Source organism: Malus sylvestris, chromosome 9, assembly GCF_916048215.2.
Source record: "Malus sylvestris chromosome 9, drMalSylv7.2, whole genome shotgun sequence".
NCBI lineage: Eukaryota > Viridiplantae > Streptophyta > Magnoliopsida > Rosales > Rosaceae > Malus > Malus sylvestris.
This window is the reverse complement of record NC_062268.1, coordinates 5,489,080-5,516,441: the sequence shown is the minus strand read 5'-3', so window position 1 is coordinate 5,516,441 and position 27,362 is coordinate 5,489,080. Positions and strand designations below refer to the sequence as shown.

Here is a 27,362-nt window from a genome sequence, read left to right as displayed (position 1 = left end):
GCCAGCAGCACTTTGAACTAGTGATATTCCTCTTAATTTATAAGCGAGAGATCTCAACTTCAACTTTCATGAATGACGAATTCGATACTTAATTGTGGTTAACGTATTTAGCCCAAGTTCACCTGGAAATCATTGTATTAAATAAATAATGAATTTATTATTCAACTTAAAATGGGGAAATTCTTATGGGCTATGGAAAAAATGGGCTTTATCAATATTGCACTCCTCCAAGCCTCCAACAACCTTGTAACTTTTGGGCCATATAAACCGGCGGCTAATGACCCAAATGACAGCGGAATCCCATTCCCAACGGCACAACCCGCGTACGTTAACGCGCGCGCTTTCAAATTTCTCCGTCTCCGTCTCTGTCTCTCCGACTCCAACTCCGATTCCTCAGCTGAGGTACCCCTTCTTCTTCCTCCGTATCTAATTCACTAATTTCGACCTCATTTTCTGTAATCTTCTTTCGAATCCGATATATGGTTTCTCTTTTGTTTTTGCCGAATGTCGAATTCATGTTCGCCGCGTTTTGTTTGTTGGTTGCTGAGAAAATGTCCCAAGGAAAAAAATGAACACATATATGTATGTGTGTGTGAGATGGATGAGCGATTCAACGGAATGCCTCCTCTTCGACATCATTTTGCGTCGAATCTACAGTTTCAAGTACTTGTGTTTGAAACCTGCACGCACCATTGAGTTTGTGTGTGGTGTGTGAGAGGGTGAAATGTGACCAGAGAGTGACTTCCATACCGCAAAAGACGAGCTAACCCGTATCTGGTTTTGGTGTCCGTCTGGGAAGATTTTTGAATGTGTAAGCTTCGTTTCGCTGTTCTATCAATACTAGACAGCAGCACACAGCGCTTTCGTTTTTCGCTTCTAATGGATTGTACGATGGATGGTGATCGGGGGAAACGGAGGGAAGCAAATGCTTAGCCCCTGCGGTCTGCGCTGTCTGGTTTCTAATAAACATTCTATATCATGCCAGGAACCACCGGCAACAATCAAAATGTGTCGAGCTTTGGAAGATGACTTGCCATTGAGCCTCGAAGTGCGCAGAGCACTGACTGCTCTCATTCGCCAAGTTGAAGAACAAATAGTCCAACTTCATGAACGAAGGAATGAAGCTATAGCAGTGTTAGGAAGCATGGAGGATGACCAAGATTCGGAAGATGGCTCGGATTCAGAAGATGACCCAGGTTGGGAATATGACCTAGATTCGGAAGACGAAGATGACCAAGGTTCGGAAGATGATCAAGATTCGGAAGATGGCCAAGATTCGGAAGATGACTTATCGCAGAGTCAAGAGTTCTGGTTCTTTTTTATTATTATGTTCTTATTCTGGTCTGCATTTCTTCTATTAATAAGGTCTTGATTCTTGTCAGGCATTTGTTTGACGTTACTGCTCATCTATGTAATCGAGTATATAGCGTTTCTAATGGCGTTTGTGAGTTTCTAATCGGAGACCTTGTTCAGGTTCAGTGAGTTTCTAATGGCGTTTGTGTTCGGTTCTGTTCACGCTGTGAAAGAAAAAACCTTGTAGTTATGGATGTTTAAAATTTTAGAATTCGACTCCCCTTGTTGTGTCAATGTTTCTTGACATGAAAGTCGTCTAAAATATGATATATTTCAGAAAAGCAGTTGGTTTCAACAATAACAGGTAAATACAATGGATCGAAATAGAATGAAAGTTCTCAATTCGGAAGAAAGAACAGATGTATGTCAATCAAAACACGACAGTAAATACAACGGAGAACGAAATCACGATCACAAATTATAATGCAACCAGTTTAATGATAAAGCCCGGACCAGGAAACGTTATGTCCAAGTCCGACTTCCTCTCCTTCCTTTCCTCTGCTGTGGATCCACCACAAGAGATTCGTAAGCGAGTTACCATCATCGTGACCATTCAAGCTCTTTATCTTCCCCAAAGCGCCTTCTTTGTCATAAATCCCTTCCAAGGCATAGACAAATCCTTTCCATCCTTCCCCTACTCCCTCCCTACTCAAAGCCGGTAGTGTCCACGTCACGAGATCCCTAATAAAGCTAGCATCTGAAAACAAGGCCTCAGTGATCGGCAATAGAGGTAGCAACTGAATTCCAAGCCTGCACTCTTTCCACTCCGAAGGAGCGAAACAAACTGCGCTGTCCCTCTTGTTACTCCATAAAATTCCAACCAAGCGATTTTCCCTTGTGAAATCCTGCCCATACATGTTACTTCCCTCTTTTACGTGCCACCACATTTGGGCTGCCCGAATCTCCAAAGCTGCAAGCATTGATCCCGTGGCCACAAGATGGGTGTCTCCATAAACTAAGCCCAACAATGCAGCTGAATAGTAGGCATTCACTGCCTCACTCGTGCTCTCCTGATTACGACCATCTGCAGACTCATTTAACCCGCTTCTCCACGAGTGTAATTTGTAAAAATCAAAGCACCTTATGCGTGGATAATGCGAATCTGAATGCCTGCCCACCGTCAAATAATCAGCGGTGAGCGAATAAGCTTGAGCCCGATACTTCCTCCCCCAAGCAGGATCAATTTTTGCAAGCACTGAAATCCCATAAACAAAGTACCCCAGATGATAATGGTGACCACTATAAAGTCCAAACCCAAAATCTGCACCAGAATCGGTTGCTCCTTGTTTCGTGACAATGCCACCCCATTTCTTGTCATGCAAGAAACCATTTCCCCCGAAAGTTCCAGCCAGCCACGGCTCAATCGTTTCCTTCAAGAACTTCCTAATCGTCGGAATCACATCGAGATGAGCCACTTCCTCTGCAATCAAAGCCAGCCTCGCCGCCCTCGCGATCAATTTTCCATAAAAGTACGAAGATTTTGTAGCTATCGCACTGGAATTCAGCTCCCCAACATCCTTGACAAGTGCAGAAACAATTTCAGCATACGACTCTTCTCCAACACCTCGATTCGAATGCCAGGTGATCAAAATAGGGTCGAGTTTCAGCGACCATGAATCGCCAACGACGCCAACAAGATCCCCATCGATGCTCTTGACCTTGAAATCCTCCAAAACAGTGACGTCAGAATCCTCGCGGGAGAGAAGCTGGAGGTGCAGAGGATGAGCAAGCATGAGCAAATCGCCCGATCCTTTCTTCTCCCATTTGTATTCCAAAGCAAACGGCTTTGTGAAAACCGCTTCGCCGGAAACCGGGTAGCAAGGACTGACCGGGTCAAGGGTCGCCTCGAATTTCGGATCCGAATCCGGTAATATCGCAATCCGAACTATCCCAGAAAACTCATTGGAGGTGATCGGTGACAGGCAGTTGGTTGCCAAATCGATCGGGGAAGAAGTGTATACAAGCCATGTCTGATTGTTACTGAGCTTGATGGTGTATTTGGTCTTTGAGTCGTTTGGTGAACACGAGAGGATTGAGTGGATGGTGGAGATTGAAAGAGAGGTGGCGTTGGAAACAGAGCACGTGATGAATGGGCTGCCGCGGACGAGGAAGAAGCTGAGGTTGGAAGAGGGGAAGTCCAATGTGACGCTGAGGTCGTTGAAGGAGGAGATTTTGTGGGGTTGTGGAGAATCGGGTTTTTGGGTGGCGGAAATGGCGAGATCGGCGGTGAAGATTTGGTGTGTGAAGGCGGAGGTGGAGGAGAGAGATGGGTAGGAGATGGTTAGGGCGGCGGAGGAGGATTTGACGGCGTAAGGGTGGATGTATTCGGGTTGGTCGCCGTTTTTGAGAGCGAAGTTTTGGAAGAAGGACTCTGTGGGGAGAGGGGATGAGAGGAGGTCTTGGGAGAAGAAGTTTGATGGGTCGGGTAGGACGGTGGATTGGGTTTCGGGGAAGAGGAATGAGGCGGCGGCGGTGGGTGGTCTGAGAGTTTGCTGCGGTGGTAGTGACTTGGTTTGGGATTCTTCTTCCGGAGGTGGTGACGACAGGGTTTTGGATTCTTCTTCCGGAGGTGGTGATCCCATGGTTTCGGATTCATCTTCCGCAGCTGGTGATGATGGATCGGCTGTTGGCGACACGGTTTCGGATTCTTCTTCCGGAGGCGGTGATGATGGATCGGCTGTTGGTGACATGGTTTCGCATTCATCTTCTGCAGGTGGTGATGATGGAGCGGGTGGCGACGTGGTTTCGGATTCTTCTTCCGGCGGCGGTGACGACATGGTTTGGGATTCTTCTTCCGGAGGTGTTGACGACATGGTTTGGGATGGATATGAAGATGGAGGGGGTGGTGGTTATAGGGATTTTTCTTGGCGAAGCTATGTCAACTGAAGCACATGTGTTTGTTTTATGCACGAAGCTCGGATCACCATCCCGATAACATAGATTGGACTGAAATATCATTCGAACTTTGGACGATGGTGGGAATTGGGTAGGAGCCATGGGGAGGGAAGCTAGGAGAAAATGGTGGGGGTTTTTTTAGCAGTTAGTTACCAACACAAGGAGGAAGAAGACCTTTAGTTTCTGTGCATGGGATGGGACGTGGGAGGATTGCAAGTTATCCATAAGTAGTTTGATTCGAAGAAATGGATGCCAATGACAAATGTGGGAATCAAGAATGCTTCATACGCAAGCAATTATATGACTTCCAGGTAGCTAGTATAACTCACTGTTTAAACCCGTAACAAGCATTTATTTAAGGGAGTTTTTATGAAACATTTCTGGTACGGTTCACTTTTAACGAAAAATCACATTTTTACCTTTATCTGATACTATTCACTATATATTTATTTGTCATTTTTCATTAAAACTGGTTTTTTTTTTAACTTTTCGTTAGTTTTCCTTTTATTTTTAACGAGTTACGTCACTAAGATTATGCATTGGAGGCCAAAAAACAATCTCCCTTCATACATACGCGACATTAGAAAGCTACGTAGCTTTTTTACAATTGGCATTTATGTTCAATTCCCTTCTTGATATCAAAAAGAAAAAAGATCGATGTAAATGCAACATAAATTTGTGTATAATAGCACGTTATCGATGACATAAAAAAAAATATACTTCATAACCAGACTAATTAAATATTAGATGTGATGTCCTAGTATTTAAGAGAAACATGCAAGTAGATTTCACATAGAGAAACTAACCAAAGGCACACAATCGTTTAGTAGAACAAAATAAAATTCAACATCACGTAGCATGCCCAAAGGAAACCTCAGAAGTGCTCAACCAAAATAAACAAAAAACATCCAATATTGTCTTCTCTCTTCCTTCCTTCCTTCTCTTAATCGCTTCTATGTACAACAGTTAAGGTTGAGCTAGGGTTGATATTTTGGGTTCTATCACACACTATTATTCCTCGTAAAATCTCCCTCAAACATTCTCTCTCTCTCTCTCTCTCTCTCTCTCTCTCTCTTACTTGCCACCAAACTTTCGTTGCATGCATTTCCAATGCCGCAAGCATTGGAGAGATTTTTCAGTGTGATTAATATACGGGATGGTACACCACGTCTTACTAAACAAATTGTGGGATGTCTGTGCTAAAAAGTTAATAACTTAAAAAATAAAATTTCTCAACATTCTTATTAAAATACGTGGTGTACCACTTATGTTCCTGTCACAACTAAAAATTTCTCCAAGCATTGATCCTGTGGCAACAAGATCGTCATCTCCATACGTTAAACCCATAAATGCAGCTGAGTAGTACGCATTCAGTGCCTCGCTTGTGCTCTCTTGATTACGCCCGTCCCAGAATTCAGTTAACCCCTCCTGCCCACGAGTGTAACGTAAACATATCTAAGCGTCTCAAACGTGGATAATTTGAGCTTGATTGCTTGCTTCCCAAGTTAATGAAATCCATCGCCATTGAATAAGCTTGAGGTCTATACTTACTCCCCATTCTGGATCAATCTTTGCGAGCACCGAAATGGCATAAACAAAGTACCCTAGTTGAATTGAGAGAGCTAACTGATGAGTCAATTTCATATAATATATTTTACCCCGTTCTTAGTATGTTTTAGTAGAATTTTGATACTTTATTTTATATTTTCAATGTAGGACATTCGACTTCTTCTTGAGCAAAAAGTTGCCAAATGGACGAATTTTGGAGTGATTCTAATTGGAGGATGTTCGTGTGTCCCTTGGCTTGTTCGTGCCAAAATTTGGGATTTTTCTCTAACATCTTTACATTGTGCAGAAATGATTTCGGTATACGAATCCTCATTGACACCTCTGATTGAATGCCAAGTGATCCAAAAAGGGCTTGGATTCAAAACCCACGAATTGCCGACAACGCCTAGAAGATAACCATCAATGCTTTTGTACTTCAAATCATTCAAACCAGTTGCAGTACTTTCATCAACAGAGAGAAGCTGCAGGTGGAGGGTATGAGCAAGCATATTATCAAATCCCCACACCCCTTCTTTTCCCACTTATACTCCAAACAAAACTATTTTGTGAAAGCTCCATCGCCGGAAACCGGGTAGCAAGAACTGAACTTGTCCAGAAATGACTCGGATTTTGGATTAGAACCCGGCAACGTAGCAATCCGGATGATCCCAGAAAACCCACCAGAAGTTACGAGTTTGTGTCGCTGGTAAGTTTCAAGTTGATTGTGTTGGAAAATATTAGTATTTTGGTTTATTTGAATGTTTGGTTTTATGGGCTTAGCCCGTTAAAATTAGGTTTTGTTAGAGATTAGGGTTAGTTATAAATAGGGTGCTTTGTTATTCATTAGAAAACAAGTTAATCACAATGTAGTTTCTTAGGGTTTTGTAGCCATTTCGGCATTCTCGTTTGTTTAATAATATTCTTATTATTTGTTAGTCTTGTTCGTTGCACACTCTGATATTTAACCTGGTATCAGAGCAAGTTTGATCCTTCAGGATTTAATCTGGTTCGATTTGGTATCTGTTTGCTCGTTTCTGTTGTCGTTCATGTTCAGATTGTTAGTTGGTATTGATTGTTTGCAAGAAGAAAAAAATCGTTCGTTCGTTTTTTGTCCCGTGACTCTGCTTCTGCACCTTTAAACGTCGTAGCCTGCAGGAGTATCCGCAAGTCTGTTTTGTTTTTTTGTTCGGAAATTGACATCGGCATTGGTATTGGCATCGTCATTGGCATTGGAATTTGGAGGCTTGCATCCATATCTGCTTGTTGGCAAACTCATGTCGTGTACCGCCACGAGTTTGACCGGGGGGTTGAAAAATATTAGTATTTTGGTTTATTTGAATGTTTGGTTTTATGGGTTTAGTCCATTAGAATTAGGTTTTGTTAAAGATTAGAGTTAGTTTATTATAAATATGATGCTTTGTTATTCATTAGAGAACAAGTTAGCCACAATGTAGTCTCTTAGGGTTTTGTAGCCGTTTCGGCATTTTCGTTTGTTTAATAATATTTTTATTATTTGTTAGTCTTATTTGTTGCAGACTCTGATATTTAACTGATTGGTGAGCAGACATATATATATATATAGAAGCCATGTTTGGCGTTTCTTTTCATGTGGTGTCTATACAGCTTCTTCCGGAGCTTTTTAATTTTCCAATTGCCGGCAATTTTTGTTTCAATGCTCTGGTTCTACCATAAAACCGATTGAAAATATAAGAAATAATTCAACAATTATTTATTAGCACATATGAGTCCGTTATTTCTCCAAAGTGGGATTCACTGACAAACACCGTGAATTTCGGTGAAGATTTGTTTAGGTTTTCAACGAGAGATTGAAAGGAAGATGAAGCTAGGATTTCAGAGAATGCACAAGGATGAAAATGGAGTTCGTTGCTCCATGGATCTCATTGGATTCGCGGCTACAAAGCGGTGTTAAACCAGAACACTACACTTGGATTCTTTAAACTTCTCTGGGATTAGGACCTGCAGCAATGCTTATACTTCAACAATAGCAGTGTTAGGAATCATGGAGGAGGACCAAGATTCAGAAGATGACTCAGATTCGGAAGATGACCCAGATTCGGAAGATGATCAAGATTCGGAAGATGACTTATCACAGAGTGAAGAGTTCTGGTTCTTTTTTTTAGTGGTATGCAATTTTTCTCTTAATAAGGTCTTGATTCTTGTCAGGCATTTAATTAACCCTACTGCTCATCTATGTAATCGAGTATATAGCGGCGAATAATGGGTTAGGGTGGCGTTTGTAGGGCGATTCTCATCCGAGACCTTGTTCAGGTTCTGTGAGTTTCTATTGGCTTTTGTGTTCGGTTCTGTTCATGCTGTGAAAGAAAAAACCTTGTAGTTCTCGATCTTCAAAATTTTAGAATTCGACTCCCCTTGTCGCGTCAATGTTTCTTGACATTAAAGTCATCAAAAATATGATATATGGTTTCAACAACAACAGGTAAATACAACGGGATCGAAATAGATAGAAAGCTTATAATTCAGTAGAAAAAACAGATGTATGTCAATCGAAACACAACAGTAAATACAACAGAGAAGGAAATCACAATCACAAATTGTAATGCAACCAAATTTAATGATAGTGCCTAGACCAGCAAATGTTATGTCCAAGTCCGAATTCCGCTGCTTCCTCTCCTCTGCTGTGGATCCACCACAAAAGATTCGTAAGCGAGTTACCATCATCGTAACCATTCAAGTTCCTTATCTTCCCCAAAGCGCCTTCTTTGTCATAAATCCCTTCCAAGGAATAGACAAATCCTTTCCATCCTTCTCCTACTCCCTCCCTACTCAAAGCCGGTAGTGTCCACTTCACAAGATCCCTAACAAAGCCAACATCTGAAAACAAGGCCTCAGTGATCGGCAATAGCGGTAGCAACTGAATTCCAAGCCTGCACTCTTTCCACTCCGGAGGAGCGAACCAAAGTCCGCTGTCCCTCTTGTTATTCCATAAAACTCCAACCAAGCGATTTTCCCTTGTGAAATCCTCCTCATACATGTTACCCCCCTCTTTTACGTGCCACCACATTTGCGCTGCCCGAATCTCCAAAGCTGCAAGAATTGATCCTGTGGCCACAAGATGGGTGTCTCCATAAGCTAATCCCAACAATGCAGCTGAATAGTAGGCATTCACTGCCTCACTCGTGCTCTCCTGATTACGACCATCTGCAAACTCAGTTAACCCGCCTGCCCACGAGTGTAATTTGTAAAAATCAAAGCACCGTAAGCGTGGATAATGCGAATGTGATCGCCTGCCTACCGTCAAATAATCAGCAGCAAGCGAATAAGCTTGAGCCCGATACTTCCTCCCCCAAGCAGGATCAATTTTCACAAGCACTGAAATCCCATAAACAAAGTACCCCAGATGATAATGGTGATCATTATAAATTCCAAACCCAAAATCTGCACCAGAATCGGTTGCTCCTTGTTTCGTGACAATGCCACCCCATTTCTTGTCATACAAGAAACCATTCCCCCCGAAAGTTCCAACCAGCCACGGCTCAATCGTTTCCTTCAAGAACTTCCTAATCGTCGGAATCACATCGAGATAAGCCACCTCCTCTGCGATCAAAGCCAGCCTTGCCGCCCTTGCTATCAATTTTCCATAAAAGTACGAAGATGTTGTAGCTATCCCACTCGAATTCAGCTCCCCTACATCCTTAACTAGTGCAGAAACAACTTCAGCATACGAATCTTCTCCAACACCTCGACTCGAATGCCAGGTGATCGAAACAGGGTCGGGTTTCAGCGCCCACGAATCGCCAACAACGCCAACAAGATCCCCATCAATGCTCTTGAACTTGAAATCCTCCAAAACGGTAACGTCAGAATCCTCGCTGGAGAGAAGCTGGAGGTGCAGAGGATGAGCAAGCATGAGCAATTCGCCCCATCCTTTTTTCTCCCATTTGTACTCCAAAGCAAACGGCTTAGTGAAAACCGCTTCGCCGGAAACCGGGTAGCAAGAGCTGAACCGGTCGAGGATCGCCTCAAATTTCGGATCCGAATTGGGCAATATCGCAATCCGAACAATACCAGAAAACCCATTGGAGGTGATCAGTGACAGGCCGCTGGTTGTCAAATCGATCGGGGAAGAAGTGTATACAAGCCATGTCTGATTGCTATTGAGCTTGATGGTGTATTTGGTCTTTGAGCCGTTTGATGAACACGAGAGGATTGCGTGGATGGTGGAGATTGAAAGAGAGGTCGAGTTGGAAACAGAGCAGGTGATGAATGGGCTGCCGCGGACGAGGAAGAAGCTGAGGTTGGAGGAGGGGAAATCCAATGTGACGCTGAGGTCGTTGAAGGAGGAGATTTTGTGGGGTTGTGGGGAACCGGGGTTTTGAGTGGCGGAGATGGTGAGATCGGCGATGAAGATTTGGTATATGAAGGCGGAGGTGGAGAAGCGAGATGGGTACGAGATGGTTAGGGCGGCGGAGGAGGATTTGACGGCGTAGGGGTGGAAGTATTCGGGTTGGTCGCCGTTTTTAAGGACGAAATTTTGGAAGAAAGAGTTGGTGGGGAGAGGGGATGAGAGGAGGTTTGGGGAGAAGAAGTTTGACGGGTCGGGGAGGACGGTGGATTGGGTTTGGGGAAAGAGGAATGGGTCGGTGGTGGCGGGTGGCCGGAAAGTTTGTTGCGGCGGTGGCGACATGGTTTGGGATTCTTCTTCCGGAGGTGGTAATGATGGAAATGAAGATGGAGGGGGTGGTGGTTTATAGGGATTTTTCTTGGGTTTTACCAAGGTTTTGACTTTCCTTTTCACTTTTTTCAACATTGTATGGTATGATAGTAAGTTAAAGATTTAAATGATGAACGCGTAAGAAATAAATTTTAAATTAAAAATGTCGATAATAACGCAAACCTGAGTGAAGTTAAGTTGACTGTAGCATGTGTGTTCATTTATAACCAAAGTTTAGATCACTATGCCGACAATATAGATTAGATCGAAAAATCCTTTGAATTAAAGAATTACAAGAAAATAAAAGGATTTTGGATGATTTGGTGGGAATTGGGTAGGAGCCAAGAGGAGGAAGGTAGGAGGAAATGGTGGGGTTTTTTCCTAGCAGTTAGTTACCAAACAAGAAGGAAGAACTTTAAATATATTGGGAAATTTGGAATCCGGATGGGGGACTTGGGAGGATTGCAAGATATCCAAATGTACTTTGATTTGAAGGAAGGGATACCCAAAATAAATATAGGATTTCAGAATACTTCATAGGCAAGCAAATATATGACTTGTTGGGTGGTTTTGAGCCTCGATTTTTGTTTGTTGTAAACTTTGCATAACTCCGAAAATTGTAATTCAAAAGTGAAAAGAATGTTCTCTTTTTTATTTTCTTGGGTAACAAAACTAAATGTACCGTCACGTTAATTCGCGAAAAAGACGATCATGGATAGAGCCAATGAAGGCTCACACAGGGTAGATGCTCTCACTCAAGTAATTCGTTTGTTTAGTTGCATACTACAATTATATAATATACATGGATTATCTTTAAAGAAAATATATGTATATAATATCCAACACATATTCATTCTACTTATACTTCATATCAAATATTATATGAGCAATAGTGCTCTTGTTCTGTCATATATTCAAACCGAAAAAACTCTCTCCCGCCTATCATGTACTTATATTTTTCTCATCACTTTGCCACTTTCCACTACTATATTGAAATTTTTGTAACATTAGAATTGTGATACATCATCATTTGAAACCATCTTTAATATCATATTGCGTATAACCATACTATAATAATGTTTTCTTAATTGTTTTTTGTTGCCCCATTAGAAGAAATTTCTGACTCTGTTCTTGAAGATGATCAAGTGTCTAAGCTGCCTTGCACGAGAGTGGCAAATAAGAACACGACAATCTTACGTGGTTTAGTTACATTAAGAATGTTTGAAAAATAATTTCAGCACACATTCTCTCACTTTTTGCAAAATCTTATCTTTTTTCTAGCCATTGAACTCAAAGATTGATAAAGGTGAAAAAAAAATTGTATGCAAAAATCACTCGCTTTTCTCTGTCAATCAAATTATCAAAGAGTATAAATTCGGATAAAAGAAATACAACTAAACTAAAGTAATATTGTCTAATCAAAATGAGATTTTGGCTTACCAAAGACAAATTCAAACAAAATTATTATGACTAACTCATTCCGAACTCATTCCCGTTCAAGAAAAAAAAATTATAATAACATAGTGATTAGGCCATCTCCAACCGAAGGGTCCAGAGGGCCGAAAATAGCCCTAAAACCGTCTCTAACCGAGGGTTAGGCCAGAGGGCTCGGGAATTTTCATATAACTTCTATTTTTTCCTATAACTTCTATTTCACAAAATTTGTTTCATATTTTTTTTTTAAATTCCATTTTTTTCCTATAACTTCTATGTCACAAAATTTGTTTCATATTTTTTTTAAAATTCTATTTTTTTCCTATAAATTCCTAAGCCATTATACAACATTAAATTAAATTAAGTAACATGAAACAACATTAAACAATATGAAACAACATTAAATAACATTAACCAACATAAAAATTATACAACATGAAACTTAAACAACATTTTTAAATAATAAATTATGTTTGACCCTATGGCCCTTTGGCCCTCGGTTGAAGACGGTTTTTTGTGAAAGGTCTAAAACGAGCCTTCTGGCCCTCTGGACCTCGGTTTGAGACAGAGGCAAATATGACCATGCACTGTTCATTAAAATATTAATATCTTGAATAATCTTGAAGGGCCAGAGGGCTAAAACGAGCCATCTGGGCAACCATCGGTTGGAGATGGCCTTAGACTCATAGTTTCAACTTTCAAGTCCGACGGCCTATAAAGGAAAGATAAGGTACAAAATACATAATTATATTCTAGATAATGAAAGCAAAGGTGTGACAAATGACTTGATATATTTTTCATTAAATGATTAAAAATCAGAAGTATGAGTCAAGAAAACCCAAATTTGAAGCTATCCAGAAATTGACAAACTACTTTTTTTATTTTTTATTTTTAAGATTAGATTTTTGTTAGATTAAATATTAGAGATTGAACTCATATTCATGCAAAGACTCATCATCTTTCCACTATTGTTTATAATTGGCAAACTACTCCCAACCCGGTTCGTTTTCGGTTCAATTCTCAAAACACGCAAAGGTCCAGAAACCTTTCTTAGGGCTGGTTTGGTATTGTTGTGCTTTGAAAAAAAACTGCTTCTGTTGTACTGTGAGAATAAGCTAATTTTTACTGCTTCACGTTTTCAACTTTTTTTCACCTAAAGCTATGAAAATAAGCTGTTTTTAAGTGTTTACCAAACACCTTTTTGAGCTCAGCTTTTTTTTGATACCCACTTTTTATAAAAACACCTCAGTACCAAACCAGTACTTACAAGACAAACTCTCATGAGATGGTCTTGGTTTAATTGTATTTTTTATTTTTTTATTGTGTTAGTGGCTGGACTCGCCTGTGGAATTAAATTGGAAGCGGATTCTCTCAAGGGAACGGATCCCCTCATGAGCCTAGGAGGCTGAGCCTTTTGAGCAAATCACACAGACGGTTGAATTTTGATCCGATGGCTATAATTATTATAACTTTTAGAGGGGCCTCATGTTTGTAGCCGTCGGATCAAAATCCAACGACCTGTGTGATTTGCTCAGGAGGCCTCCTAAGCTCAGGAGGGATCCGTTCCTTTCTCTCCAAATCTATTTCGTGAAAATCTTAGGAATTTTCACATTTTAACCGTTCAACGTACATCGTGCGATTAGTTTCTTATCATATACTATTTGTGTTTCATTTTAAATAAAAAAGTCAAATGATTTATAACTGCACAATATACGATGAATAATTAAGACATAAGGATCAATAGGATCTCCACAAAATAGATTCGGATGGAATTCAATTCCAATTAATTTTTAAAAGAAGAGGCATACGTGGATTGAGAGTCCGGCGTAGCATTAACAATCGACGACTACCAGTGCGAGGGTTCGAAGCCTACACTCCAAACCAAGAGAAAAGAAAAAAGCAGAATATTCGAATTCGAAAACTCGGCGGCGAGGCATGAATAATGCAGTGGAGGAGGAGGTGGAAGTTGAACCTCCACTTGCGGTGCTATTGGCTCCAAAACGCGGGAAAACAACCAAGACCAAGCGAAAATCCCAACCAGCAACAACATCCAATCAGCAGAACCCAGAGCCGGAGCCAGTTCGAATCGAGCCGGAGCCTGTTCGAATTGAGCCGGAGCCTGTTGGAGTTGAGCCGGAGGGAGTTCGAATTGAGGCGGAGCCAGTTCGAATTGGGGAAGAAGGCTCGAGGAATGGGTCTACGGTTAGAGTTTCGATGTTCGACGACTCGGTGGAGAATCACTTCAGAGTTATGGACACCATTGCCAAACTCTGCGGCGAGGCGGAGGAGGATCGCGGCGTCGAAGACGGCGAGATTCAACCCTTATCGTCCTCAATTACTTTTCTAAGGTAATAACAAATTAAATCCCTATCTATTCATAGTGTTTTTGTTGCTCAATTTTGTAAAGAAACGTTTTTTTTCTTGTTTTGTTTGTTCATTGTAAAGAAACGTTTTTTTTTCTTGTTCTGATGATTGCAAAGAAACGTTTTTGTTGAAGGGAATGGGCAGATTTTAAGTACGAACCTCGAGATGTTCGATTTGCTTGTGGAGTTGGAAGTCCTGAGGGGGAGGATGTCGTCGGTGGGATAAACTTGCGGCAATTTTCTTCTGCAACAGTTCCTAAGGTTATATATTCGAATTTGAATTTATGGTCGGTTTGCCTGTAATAGTTTTGCAAAGGATGAGCTGTAGTGATGTCTCTCATTATCATATGAGGAAACAAAGTTGGCATTTGATCTAATTTGCGGTTTACATGTTAATGCAGAACGAGGCACTTTCTGGGGTCGCACAATCTCCGGAGTTGAGGTACGTGAATTGGCATTAGCAATGAGGCATTTTGTGATGATTTAGAGCTCGTTTGGATGTACTTCTTAAATAACTGAAAGCGCTTTTGGTAAAAATGTTTTTAGAACCAATCTTTAGTAAAAATGCAAGTAAATCTTGGAAAAACACTAAGTGCTTTTGGAACTCAAAAATATTTTCTCTAAAAGCGCTTTCAGTCATTTTAAAAGCACATCCAAACGAGCCCTTAGTTGTTTCGTGCTTGTGTTTTTGCATTTCATTCACTATTCTACTTATCAAATTTCTCGGAGATTGTTGCTTTTGTTGACCAAAAAATTCAAATTTAAACTTGATGTTAGTCTTGTATATTGGATTTTTGCTGCCACCTAAACAAGCACTGATATATATCTCCAAATGTCCTTTATACATTTTTGCAGCCAAGACTTTTTGATGTATGTTGGAGGGCCTGTTTGGGCGTTAGATTGGTGTCCTAGAGTTCATCAAAGTAGCGATGGTCATCCAAAATGCGAGGTACATGATCTTTTTGAGGCCCTTCCTTCTTTCATTCTTGTCAAAGTCTATTAATTTAAGGGTCTACAACTTTCGCTACTTCTCATAGAAGGAAATGTGATATGATAACTTTTGCTATTTACGAAGTTATTTTTGTAATATTTGACTTTAACATTCTTGATCATTAGTGGTTAGCTACTTCAACAGATTCCTTGAGAATGTTAAGGGCCTTAAATAGTGAACTCTGAAATATTAGTTTTGAGCAATGTAAGAAACTTCCCTTGACTAGTTTTCTCTCAAATGGACGAGAAGTCTCCTTTTAGGTGGTTCTTAGTATGGTTTTCCATCTTCTTGCTTTCTTGGGGTTCAGATTCTTATGTTTACGTCATTAAATTCACATTATTTTAATAATAATGCTAGTAAGTTTGCACATACACATACATTTGGCAATAGTTGTCTAACTTTGATGTTGGACCATAGTGATAATTCGTTTTCCTTTTTGTGAAAAGATACAACTAGATTTCAAATATTTATGCTACTTCTTGTGTTATTGTCAGTAACATCTGTAAAATTGGTGAGGTTTATACAAGTTAGTGAACTTTTATCATGTTAAAGTAGTTCTCGTCTTCTATTTTATGACAACGTTATCATCACCATACTTTGCAGTTTATTGCCGTAGCTGCTCATCCTCCTGGATCTTCTTATCACAAATTAGGCGAGCCACTGACTGGGAGAGGTGCCATTCAGATATGGTGTCTTTTAAATGCTGGTGTAAATAAGGAAGACGAACATTCAATAGCGGAAAAGCAAAAGCAGGGCCGTAAGAACAGTGGAGCTAGACAGGAAAATTCAACTGAACCAAAGAAGCCTTTAGGGAGGCCTAGAAAGAAGCCAATAGAAGAAAAATCAACTGAACCAAAGAGGCCTAGAGGAAGACCTAGAAAGAAGCCAATTGAAGAATCTGCTGACAAAGAGGCCACAGAAGAAAAATCAACTCGACCAAAGAGGCCTAGAGGAAGACCTAAAAAGTATGCAGTAGAAGATTATGTTGACAACTTGGATGAGAGCAATGATTATGTTGAGGTTCTTGCCATCGAATATCCAGAGGGATCACTAGAGTTGCCTTCTATGGATTGTGTTCCTGCAAATACTCATGTGCATGTTGTACAAGAAGATCATGGTAAAAAACGAAAGAGTTACAAACATGCAGCATCTGCATCTGATCCAGCTAGCAAATCACATGTTCAGAGGAGAAAATTGAATAATATGGAAAGTGCAGGGAGTAATAACAGTTATGCATGTCCACCGTTGTCAAATCAAGATGGGGAGAAAGGATCATTTGTTTCAGATCATCATACACAGCAGAATTATGGACAGGATCCTCATAACAGTATTACATGTCCACCGTTGTTGAATCAAGATGGGGAGAAAGGACCACTTGTTGATCATCATACACATCAGAATTCTGGACAGGATCCTCTTAATAGTTGTACATCCCCACCACTGTTGAATCAAGATGGGGAGAAGGGACCACCTGTTTCAGATCATCACACACAGCAGAATTCTGGACATGATCCTCAAACAAGCAAAAATGTTCAAAATAATGGTTACTCTGAAACTGGCTCAACCAGGTGTTCAGTTCCGACAGATGTAGCATTGCCACGAATTGTATTATGCCTGGCTCACCATGGAAAGGTTGCTTGGGATGTGAAATGGCGTCCTCTTAATGAACGTGATTCCAAAAGCAAGTATCGGATGGGCTATCTTGCTGTGCTGTCAGGAAATGGGTCTCTGGAAGTGTATGGCATCAACCTACTTGTTTATAAATGGTTCCTTTTTGTTTCTTACACTTTATGTCCTTTAACATTATTCTTTGTTTTGACCTCTTGATATCTATATCTATTAGATCTCTTCTCAAAAGATTTGCAGTCAAGATAATATTTGAGTGCACATGCAACATGCAATTTGCAGTTTCTTCCTTTTACATTAGTCCTCGACTAGCTAAATGACTTTGTGTTCTGCTATCTCATCATACTTATCCTGGACCTTTTTAAATGCAGGTGGGATGTTCCTCTTCCTCGTGCAATTGAAGTTATTTATTCTTCTTCATGTGGTGAGGGCACTGATCCTCGCTTTGTAAAATTAGCACCAGTTTTCAGATGCTCAATGTTGAAGTGTGGTGGTGAAAAGAGGTACATTGGAAGTATATTCCTCATTTTTTATAATAGTTTGGAAGTTTTCTTAGATTGCCATGTAATTTAGAGCATCATTTCCAAGTTTTTGACAACAATAAAATCATATCAGAATTTCCCCGGCTTATTTTGATTGATGTATGAGATTCCCATAGGCTATATCATCAGTGGATAACTATTTCATTTGGTTTGTGCACTGAATTCATTTGCTGCATAATCTTGTATAATATGCATGGGTTTCTCACCGCATTCAGATGTCTCACTTGACCATGTTATGTGACGTATATGATTAACTGGAAATTTTAAATCCATTGCTTTGTTGAACAGCATCCCTCTTACTGTGGAATGGTCACCTTCACCACCTTATGATTACCTACTTGTTGGATGCCATGATGGAACGGTGATTTTCTTGCACCTCATTCTTTAATGTTTCTTTAATATATTTTCCTTGTAGACTTTTATCTTGCTTTTGCATGGTTTCAAATAAGAATTCATGTTAACTGATGAAGGGTTTCCATAGAAGGATAAGTACTCAATGGGCAACCTTGTGGTTATTCTGCATTCTGATAGAAGGATACATGCTAAACATTTTGTGTATTTGTTTTTGAATTTGCTAGTTCCATCTCCTCCATCCCACTCAGCGTCCAGCTGGAAGGAGTCTCTTTCTTTAGTTACTTGTTCTTTTTTTTCTTGATAATATAACTAAAAGAAGTTTTCGATGTGTTCAGGTTGCTTTATGGAAGTTTTCAGCAAGTAATGCATCTCAAGGTATGGCTAACATGTGACTTTTAACTTTACTAATAAGTAAACTAAGAATGTTGGCTTCAATTCTCCACTTGTGCTCAGCAGATACAAGGCCTTTACTTTGCTTCAGTGCAGATACAAATCCAATTAGGGCACTTGCTTGGGCCCCGGCTGAAAGGTTAGCTATGTTGGAAATCAATTTGTATTTACTTCTTTATGTGGTACTTTACGGTCTTCTTTTGAAGTTCTGTGGGGCTATGTGTGTTGTAAGGGTTGTCTTGAATGTCACTAAATTATGATATAGGCATAGAGATTGCTATTTCAGGCTCTTATTTATTTATGTTATCAATTTTATATTTATTCGTTCAGATATGTGAAATGCAACTGTTTGTGAATTTCAGCAATTCAGAGGGTGCCCATCTTATAGCTACTGGTGGACATGGAGGCCTAAAATTTTGGGACCTGCGGTAAGTATCATGGCTTGTTTTTTATTACACTCATGTGTAGTTTCTCCTCCTTTACTGTTTGTTAAATGCTTGTGGTTTTTAGTGTAAATTGCATTTCATAGTAATGCATAACTTTTGGTTTTGCAGTGATCCATTTCGTCCGTTGTGGGACCTCGATCATTTACCAAGGTTCATATATAGTCTGAATTGGCTTCCAGATCCAAGGTACTCACAGTCTTGGTGTGAAACATAAGTGTAACTATCTGGTTGGTGTGCATATGTACACATGTATTATATACTTTTCAGTTTTAGTGGGTGTTGTGTTTTGTTTTTTTTAGGTGTGTTCTTTTATCCTTTGATGATGGAACAATGAAAGCTATCAGCTTGGTGAAGGCTGCATCCGATGACCCTGTAACAGGAAGGGTTGGGACAAAACAACCTGGCCTGCATAATCTCAGCTGTTTGCCTTTTGCTATCTGGAGTGTTCATGCCTCGCAATTAACAGGTCTTCCTAGTGCTTTTCTATCTGGAACGGTATTTCAGTTGATTACAAATGTGTGCGTATATGTATATTGATTATATCAGAGTTGACCTTATGGGTACATATCAGTATGGCCTAATGGCAAATGGCTCTACCGTCTGCAACCTGGTGCTAAGGTCAGTGCACTGAGAGAAGCATACTCAAAACGAAAAATGGCCTTATTTTTCTTTTTAAGGAAAAGAAAAGGAAATTTATATATGGTACCTGGATCTCTGAGGTTCAATAGTCTCATTGACTGCTGAATTTACATAAGCATACAGTACATAAGTAGATAGATACTATGTATTATCCGCTCATTTCTTCTATTTTTCCTTGTTTGGACCTATTCCTCACGCAATTGAAACTGCATAAGCGTTGGCTATCGAATTCTTAATTTTTTTGGGGAAGTGTTTCTGTGTCTGAAATTCCTATTCTCCCTTGATGCTTAGCCTCCTGTCTGCCAAGAATTTTAAATCATTGTCATTGACCATAAATTTCACACAGCGAGCATGCTACTCATATATCTGTGGCTGTGCATTGCTATTTTTTTTTAAATAAACTTTGTGAACAGGAAGAGTTGTCTGGATTGACATTTACAGCGGTGTGATTTCATGATTAATCTACTTTGTCCTATACTTCTGTGTAACTTCTGATTCCAGCTTTTTTTGAAATCTTCTAATTGGAGAACTCCCCTTTCAAATCTCAGGTATGGTTGCATATTGTGGTGCAGACGGAACTGTTCTTCGCTTCCAGGTGAGTTTCAACTTCTTCCATTGATATCCCTATATCAGACGTATTTTATCTTTCTTGTAGACACTTTTCAGTCGTGGAGGTAAATTCTTGAGTTATAGACGCTATTTGAGTGTGTCTAAAATTTTTAGTAACATCAGACCTGCGGTAAATTTTTTGTTTTTATTTTCATATCATCAGCTTACAACTAAATCTCTGGAGAAAGATCCTCGACGAAACCGAGCCCCACATTTTCTGTGTGTGTCATTGACAATGGAGGAATCTGCTGTAATCATCAATACTCCAGTATCAAATTCCCCTTTCCCACTGAAGGTAGCACGTAACAATGCCGAGTCAAACAAAGTGAAAACTACTAATGATAAGATGGCAAAAGATAACACATCTGAAGATCAAAGTTTAGGTAAAGCTTAGTCAATTACGGAACCCTCGACGTTCTCTTTAATCCCCTATGTTCGTAGTTCCATCTTTTGGAAATGTTCATCAAATTGTCTCTTTGTCGCAGCTCTTTGTTACGGTGATGATCCAGGTATTGAATTGGAAGGTGGGGGAGAAGTGGCACCTCTCAAAAGCAAAAAAACACAGAAATCCAAGTCCAGTACGAAAAAGCCAGATGATGACCAGGCATTGGTATGCATAGATGAAGAGCCGACTGCTGCACAGGAAGAAGAAACTGGGGCGGCTTCTCTCGACGGCAAAAAAACAAAGAAATCAAAGTCCACTAAGAAAAATGCGGATGATGACCAAGCATTGGTATGCATGGATGAAGAGCCGACTAATCGAGAAGAAGAAACCGTGAAAGAGCCAGAAGTTTTTCCTGACAAGACAGTAGCAATGCATAGAGTGAGATGGAACATGAACAAGGGTAGTGAGAGATGGCTGTGTTATGGAGGGGCAGCCGGAATTATTCGGTGTCAAGAGATAGTTTTGTCCGACGTCGATAGGGCGTGGGCAGCAAAGAGATGAGAAGCCATGTTTCTTGTATATAGTTTTGTCTGTAAAAAGGAAAGGAGAGAACGAAATTAATCTATGAATTTTTGAGGTAGTTAATGCCATTTCTTCGAATGGTGCTTTTACCATCGATCCCCAAATGTTCGCTGCAAAGCAGATTTCTCGTTGGAATAAGAAATTCAAACTTGGGGAGCTCTTTCAACATCGAAAAGAAAAATATCATTACGCTAAGAGTTGGTACAGGCAATTTTAATTAGTCAGAGTTTTCGTTATGAAACTAATATTTTAGTTCCGTGCATGATAACTAATAGTTGACATTTTAGTCTTGATTTTGGATAACTATTTCGTCAATAGAAGTTTATTTTTATTTGGGAGAAAAACGTGAAGGAGAAAATGGGGGTAACTGATATTGTTACCTCGCTTGTGAGGCTTTGAAAAAAAAAAGGTAAAATTATTGTGTTTAATTTACCATATTGCCTAAAACTTTTATTTTGGTTATTTTTCTTTAGTTTCGTTGACGGATTCATTTGGTATTTTCACTCTTTTAATTGACAAAGAAGGTATTTTCACCCAATTAGCAAACAGGCCAATTGGCAGTCATTTATTGGATAAAGGAATGCTAATTATCTTGCCATTTATTCTATCTTATTTGCCCATTTATTATATGGAGAAGGTAAATAGAGAATGTAGCTAGCATTCATCAATTTTTAAACAAGTAACAAACATTCATTTAACGAGTGACGTCACTAAGATTGTGCATTGGTTACAAAAAAAAAATAAAATCTCTCCATTAGTACATAAAGACATTAGAGCTTTATGTTCAATTCCTTTCATGACATCAGACAGAAAAAAGAAGATCTTATGACAAAAATTTGTCTATAATGACACCTTATCAATGGTACACAAATTTGTCTATATTTATTACGTCCACCCTACAAGCTCCCTAACAAATCCAACATCGGAAAACAAAGCTCCGGTGATCGGTAATATAGGCAAGACCTGAATTGCAAGCCGACACTCTCTCCAATCCGCTGTCCCTCTTGTTTGCCCGCAGAACTCCCACCACTCTATTAATCCTAGTGAAATCTCCCTCGTACATTTTCTCCTTCTCTTTTACGTGCCACCAAACTTTCGCTGCATGAATTTCCAATGCCGCATGCATTGATCCGGTGCCAATAAGATAGTCATCTCCATACGTTAACCCTATCAATGTAGCTGAAAAAGTTGAAGTTCTATCATAATACGTATCGACAAAAAAATAACCCAATTATTTATAACACATATAAGATTTTTTTTTCTTCGATATGTTCACACTCAACACTGTGAAAACACATTGCTTCTGCCTTTTTTGTGTACATAGCGCACTCGTGAAAAAATTTATGGATCTGCCACTGGAAGTGAGTGGAAGATGTTGAGGCTGGCGCACCATCATCAAAATTTGCTTTCTTTTAAATAATGTGTTTTATGCTCTTTTTTGTTTTTTGTTTTTGTTTGTTTTATATTTGAAGGAAAGTAAATTTTGGTGGTGGTGCGCGACTTGCTCCGTCATGTGAAATTATTAAGATCATGTTATTTGAACATCATATCACAAGGATGATGTTGAGGCGACATTTGTATGAGAAATTAGTAACAACATGAAACATACATTTAGATTAGTAGTTGAGGTTGGTATTGGAGGCTTGGAGCACATGTATATGTTGGAGTTTATCGTAATAGCCAATACATGTTACAAATGTTTCAAAAATGCTGCGATTAGAATAAATTAAGATATTGGAGGAAACTAATATAATATATTCGTATACCGTTATTCAAAAGATGATTTTCCTTTCAAAGACCTTATACATCAAATATATTCCTATGTTTGTTCGGATTAAAATTATAGTCAATAACGAACAACTGTATTTATATTTTTGATGTCTTGTCGATTATAGTGCTTTCGTTTGTTCTTGCACTATTGTGATTTTTTGGATGTCCATATTTTTTATATCTTAGAGCTTTTTCAATGGTGTTACATTGATTGTCATTTCTCAATATCCACTTAGTGATGCCCTCCAAGCAATATGGCTCCAAATCTTGTTTGGTCAATCCTAGGAAGATTTAAACAGCTGACTCTCCTGAACTTATACACTTGACATGATTTCATTGTGCATTGACAGTTCTAGAATCTGCTTATCTGAGTTCGTCACAGGTTAAGCTATGTGTTATTATCGAATATGTGAGTTAATTTGGGCTTAAAATCATTTAATAAATGATAAGTAAATTTATTTTCAGTTACACATTCATTTGTACTCTCTCATATCTTCTTCACCTCGTGATCTCATCCAGGTTATCTTCTTCTATCTCGTCTTCATCTTACAATTTTCTCATAAATTTTCGAATCAATCAGACACAATAAGTGCCCCAAGAACGACAACCACTCATCAACCAAAATGTGTTCGACAAATTCTTTGCTATACACTACAATGAGATTTTCAGACTTCTTTTTTCTCAGTTTATCTAATGAATATAAATATATTATTGCTAAGCAAATACTTTCAAATTCCATTACTTCTAATCCCATCATTACAACCTCTCTTCTATTTACAAACAAGAAACTTGAAAAACTTACCTGTGTTATATAGCAAATGAATAACTTCATGAGCAAATAATTGTCATTGATATTTTCCTATGGATGCTTATGACATTGGGTTAACATCAAATTTTCTATAAAAAATGATATCAAAATATGAATAATATGTGCAAGTGGTCATTTATCACAGTGGTGGAAAAATATTGAGCCCTTAAGCCATTACATGATGGCGTGGGTTCGAACTAGTTGATGACTAATCTTACCGCTAATCTAATAAAATATATCATTTCACACAAAAAGAAAAAGAAAAAAAAGGAATAATATGTACGTTAACAGTTTATTAGTTGGTTAGTTCAATTCAATCATTTTATGTTTGGGGTTAGATCAGTTAAGCTAGAACAGTGTGGTCGCTTCTTTCATCTAAGTTTAGTTCCCGTCGCCGTGAACTAGAGCCTCTGCACAATACAAAATCTGATGGCTCGGGCTCGATTGCAAGTTCGAGCTAGAAGCCCGTTTTGCCCTTGCCCATTCAATTGGGCTTTCTCAAACCCAATGGGCCTGAAGTTGCTCTAACAAAGTGGATCTTGTTTGTAAGCTCAAGTTTCATTTCTGGACGTGTATCAATTTTACAAATGACTCATACCCTATATAAAGTTACCATAAAAGGCTCAGTGATTTCTTAAGGAAAATAATTATTTGCTTTGGACACCCGTAGAGTTCTGAAACAAAAAAATTCATTATTTTTATTACAACTTATCACTTATGTTTCGCAACGTCTTCTGGAACTCAATATCAATGTCTAGAAATGCAAATTACACCCCTTAATATCTAAAACTCGATTTTTATCTCACTTTGTCACTTTCCGTCAGTTCTATTATGACATTTGTCAAGTCTCCGACGAGACATGAATAAGACCCTCTTACATGGTGACATATTTGCCACCTCATTGCCATAACAGGTTAAAACTATACGTAATATTGGAAATGGATCATCTTCAGATTCCTTCCTCCTAATCCATCAAATTAGGGAATCCGTGCCATTGAAAATTAATCCAACGATTACAAACAAGGTCTTACTTTAAAAGTTATAATAACTTCAACTGTTAGATCAAATTTTAACTGTACGAATTCCCTGATTTGATGAATTATGAAGAATTTCCCGTAATATTTTAGAAATGTAAAAAAAAAGAAAAAAAACATTAAAGAATCACTTGAAAAAAATAAAAGAAGGAAATTAAAAATAAGATCCGGGGGCGAGACAAGTGCAGACGACCTGAAACTTGAGTACCCGGATTGCTCCCAACCCGCTTCGTTTTCGGGTCGGTTCTGAATCCCCGGTACTGCCTTGCCTCGCCATCCAGATTCCAGAGAGATGGCAGGACTGCTAGCATGGGCAGCAGACGTAGTGGGAGGAGGTGGAGGGCAAGACAACGAAGAAGACATCCCACTGATATTCACTCAGGAGCAGCAGAAGTACGTCCTGGACTTGAATCGCAAAGCATCTTCTCTCAGCCGTTCGATCCATGATCTCCGGCTCAGACTCCCTCCTTCCGACATCTCCCAGCGCCTCCCTGATCTTCACGCCCACTCCCTCGCTTCCAACGCCGCCCTTGCTCTCCAATTGAACGCCCATTCCACCACCCGCGAACAGGTCCGGCTCGGTTCGTTTTAGTTCTCGAATTTCGATTGATTTTTCTTATCTGGGTTGTTGATTTTTGTTATGATTCTTATTGAATTTGGATGTTCTGATTCGAATTCGGTGGTTTTTGTATCTGGGTTTTTTGTTTGGATTGTAATTTTTGTGTACAACTTTGAATTGTTGCACATATTCTTCTAATTTTGAAACTTTCTTATCTGGGTTTATGTGATTGTTTATTTTTTGCTATGGCAGTCGTGTAGTTTAAGTTTTGAGTAATCGAAAAGGCGCTGTTTTTCTCTTTTAGTTTTCTTTCTTAATAGTTCCGATTTGTATTTGTCAACAGGCACAGTTGAGGGAGGTGACATTGCAGGAAGAGAATGCTGCATATGAAAGGGCAGTATCGAATTGTGAAAGTAAAATACAGGAGAAAATTCAAGAAGCGGATTTGCTTAAGAGGAAGCTAATGGTGAGCCTTGAGTTTCCCACAACTTATTTTTGCACGATGCTCTTATTCATCATGTATTCTAGGCCTACACATGTATTATAATCTTGTATCTGATGACATTGAGTAATATCGTATTTTTGTTAATGGAAACCACACTTTTTCTGATTTTTTTTTTTATTCTTGTTATCAGGAATTGGACGAGAATGAAAAGAATTTGAGATATGAACTTGAAAATGCACAAACTGCGTTGGATGCCAGTCGATCTGGTCAATCAGATGAATCCACTGGTGACCCAAAGACGACTGTTGAAACTGAAAATGACATAGAAGCTTCAAAGAAGGCTGTAATTGAAAAGTTAGAGGAGAGGAAAAAAGAACTGGTCAGTCTCATCTTCCTTTTGATCTTACAGTTGTTTCATCTTCGTTCATTGCAGATGCGTTTGTAATTTGGATTTATTTTATCTCGATTGCTGAAAAGATGTTGTGATCTCTCAGAGTTCAATGGAAGCAGTAGTGAAAGATTTAGAGCAAAAATGGACAGAAATTCAAGATATTGCATTGAGTCAGCCTTCGCCAGGTAGATATAGTACATTAATCATCTGATTTGTTTTATATATAGTGTTTGTTTGCTGTTTGAATGCATTTATACTTTCAATTTACAATGGCCATTTAGTTATTTTTTGTTTAGATGTATTGTTGGTCATAGGAACATTCAAGCAAATAAGGTTTACACAAAATTAGAAACAGAAAAATGTTGAACAAGAAAATGGGGAACGGGTAAGAAATTTATGGTTAGTTGAGTTCTTTACTTCTGTTTTTGGGTCGACTTTATAAAAGTCAATCTTAGTTGTGCATATATTGCCTTTTGGAATCTCAGTGGTGCATATGGTGCAGCATGTGGCTCTTGTATAAACTCATTAACCGCTTCTCGGCTGAATTTTGCAAGTAAACTATCAGTCATTCTAGTTTGTATGACTAATTTGTAAGCAATTTATTTTGTGCAGTGCAAAGAGAGAAGATTTTGGATAAACAACTGCACAGCCTAATTGAGCAGCTAGAAGCAAAACAGGTATCCCCGTAACTTTTCAGTAATATTTGAATTTTATTATTTCTCAGGTGTCATTTGTATTATTCTCTGTTCATACATGGTAAAAAATTTGTTCATTGTTATCTGAGTGTTTATAGGCACAAGCAGAAGGCCTGGTCAATGAAATTCATTTGAAAGAGATGGAGCTAGAAAGATTGAATGCGTTGTGGAGAAATCTTGAAAGTAGCAACATAGAAATGAATACTGCTAGAAATAGGTTTGGACGGAGTGCATCAGGAAAAGGACCTGCTTCGTCTGATTATATCCTTGACGCTCATCATAGAAATGCCGATGGCCGAGCAGAGAATCAGCAAAGGCTCATGCTGCTCAGGTCGGGTTTTGTGCTTTACATTTTAGCTTTGAACATCTTGGTCTTCATCAAGATCTCGTTTTGAAGAGTGTTCCATGAAGACGCTATTAATATTTCCAAATTCTCTTTGTATCTTAAACCCAATATCTCTTGTATTGTAAAAGAGGGGGTGTGAAGAACTTTGTTGTATGAAATATTCTTTGTTTCAAATATTGAACGTATATAAATAAAGAAAGTTACTTTGTTTTACTAGTTATTTTGTAAGACTCAATTCTCTTGGAGTGATCTTTTATTTTCGTCCCTCAACTTTTTTGTTTTGTTTTCCGTAGTCCTCAAACTCACTCTCGCATGACATTTTGATCCTTTCCGTTAACTCCATTCATTTTTCTTGCGGACACCAAAATCACCGTCAAAACATGTAGAGCAGTAGAAATCTAATTGAGGCATATTAATCTGCTAATTTTGAATCCAGTATTCAGCAAATTTTATTAACCCGGTAA

The 27,362-nt window shown here is 39.0% G+C and overlaps 4 protein-coding genes across 5 annotated transcripts; 2 read left to right on the top strand and 2 right to left on the bottom strand.

The window, feature by feature from the left end:
• Positions 1-1,605: 1,605 nt before the first annotated feature.
• On the bottom strand, positions 1,606-4,457 carry LOC126583015 (probable endo-1,3(4)-beta-glucanase ARB_01444). The gene has a single exon (XM_050247309.1). The coding sequence runs from the start codon at positions 4,164-4,166 to the stop codon at positions 1,788-1,790; it is 2,379 nt and encodes a 792-aa protein (XP_050103266.1). The 5' UTR covers positions 4,167-4,457; the 3' UTR covers positions 1,606-1,787.
• Positions 4,458-8,220: 3,763 nt separating this feature from the next.
• On the bottom strand, positions 8,221-10,831 carry LOC126583017 (probable endo-1,3(4)-beta-glucanase ARB_01444). Its single transcript, XM_050247312.1, has one exon. It carries the CDS (start codon positions 10,583-10,585, stop codon positions 8,387-8,389), a length of 2,199 nt encoding a protein of 732 aa, XP_050103269.1. The 5' UTR covers positions 10,586-10,831; the 3' UTR covers positions 8,221-8,386.
• A 2,910-nt stretch (positions 10,832-13,741) lies between these two features.
• Positions 13,742-21,009, top strand: LOC126583014 (uncharacterized). Of its 2 annotated transcripts, none has more exons than XM_050247308.1 (15): positions 13,742-14,271; positions 14,421-14,547; positions 14,688-14,728; positions 15,142-15,235; positions 15,881-17,013; positions 17,275-17,406; positions 17,734-17,806; positions 18,135-18,174; positions 18,256-18,328; positions 18,552-18,617; positions 18,744-18,821; positions 18,935-19,101; positions 19,823-19,869; positions 20,047-20,266; positions 20,369-21,009. In XM_050247308.1, the coding sequence occupies exons 1-15, from the start codon at positions 13,859-13,861 to the stop codon at positions 20,827-20,829; spliced, it is 3,165 nt and encodes a 1,054-aa protein (XP_050103265.1). In that variant the 5' UTR covers positions 13,742-13,858; the 3' UTR covers positions 20,830-21,009. The 2 variants fall into 2 exon arrangements, with proteins under 2 accessions (XP_050103265.1, XP_050103264.1); XM_050247307.1 differs by having other exon boundaries at positions 18,253-18,328.
• A 3,604-nt stretch (positions 21,010-24,613) lies between these two features.
• On the top strand, positions 24,614-27,114 carry LOC126583013 (uncharacterized). Its single transcript, XM_050247306.1, has 6 exons — positions 24,614-25,033; positions 25,365-25,487; positions 25,657-25,845; positions 25,961-26,042; positions 26,470-26,534; positions 26,651-27,114. The coding sequence occupies exons 1-6, from the start codon at positions 24,755-24,757 to the stop codon at positions 26,945-26,947; spliced, it is 1,035 nt and encodes a 344-aa protein (XP_050103263.1). The 5' UTR covers positions 24,614-24,754; the 3' UTR covers positions 26,948-27,114.
• The last annotated feature ends 248 nt before the right edge of the window (positions 27,115-27,362 follow it).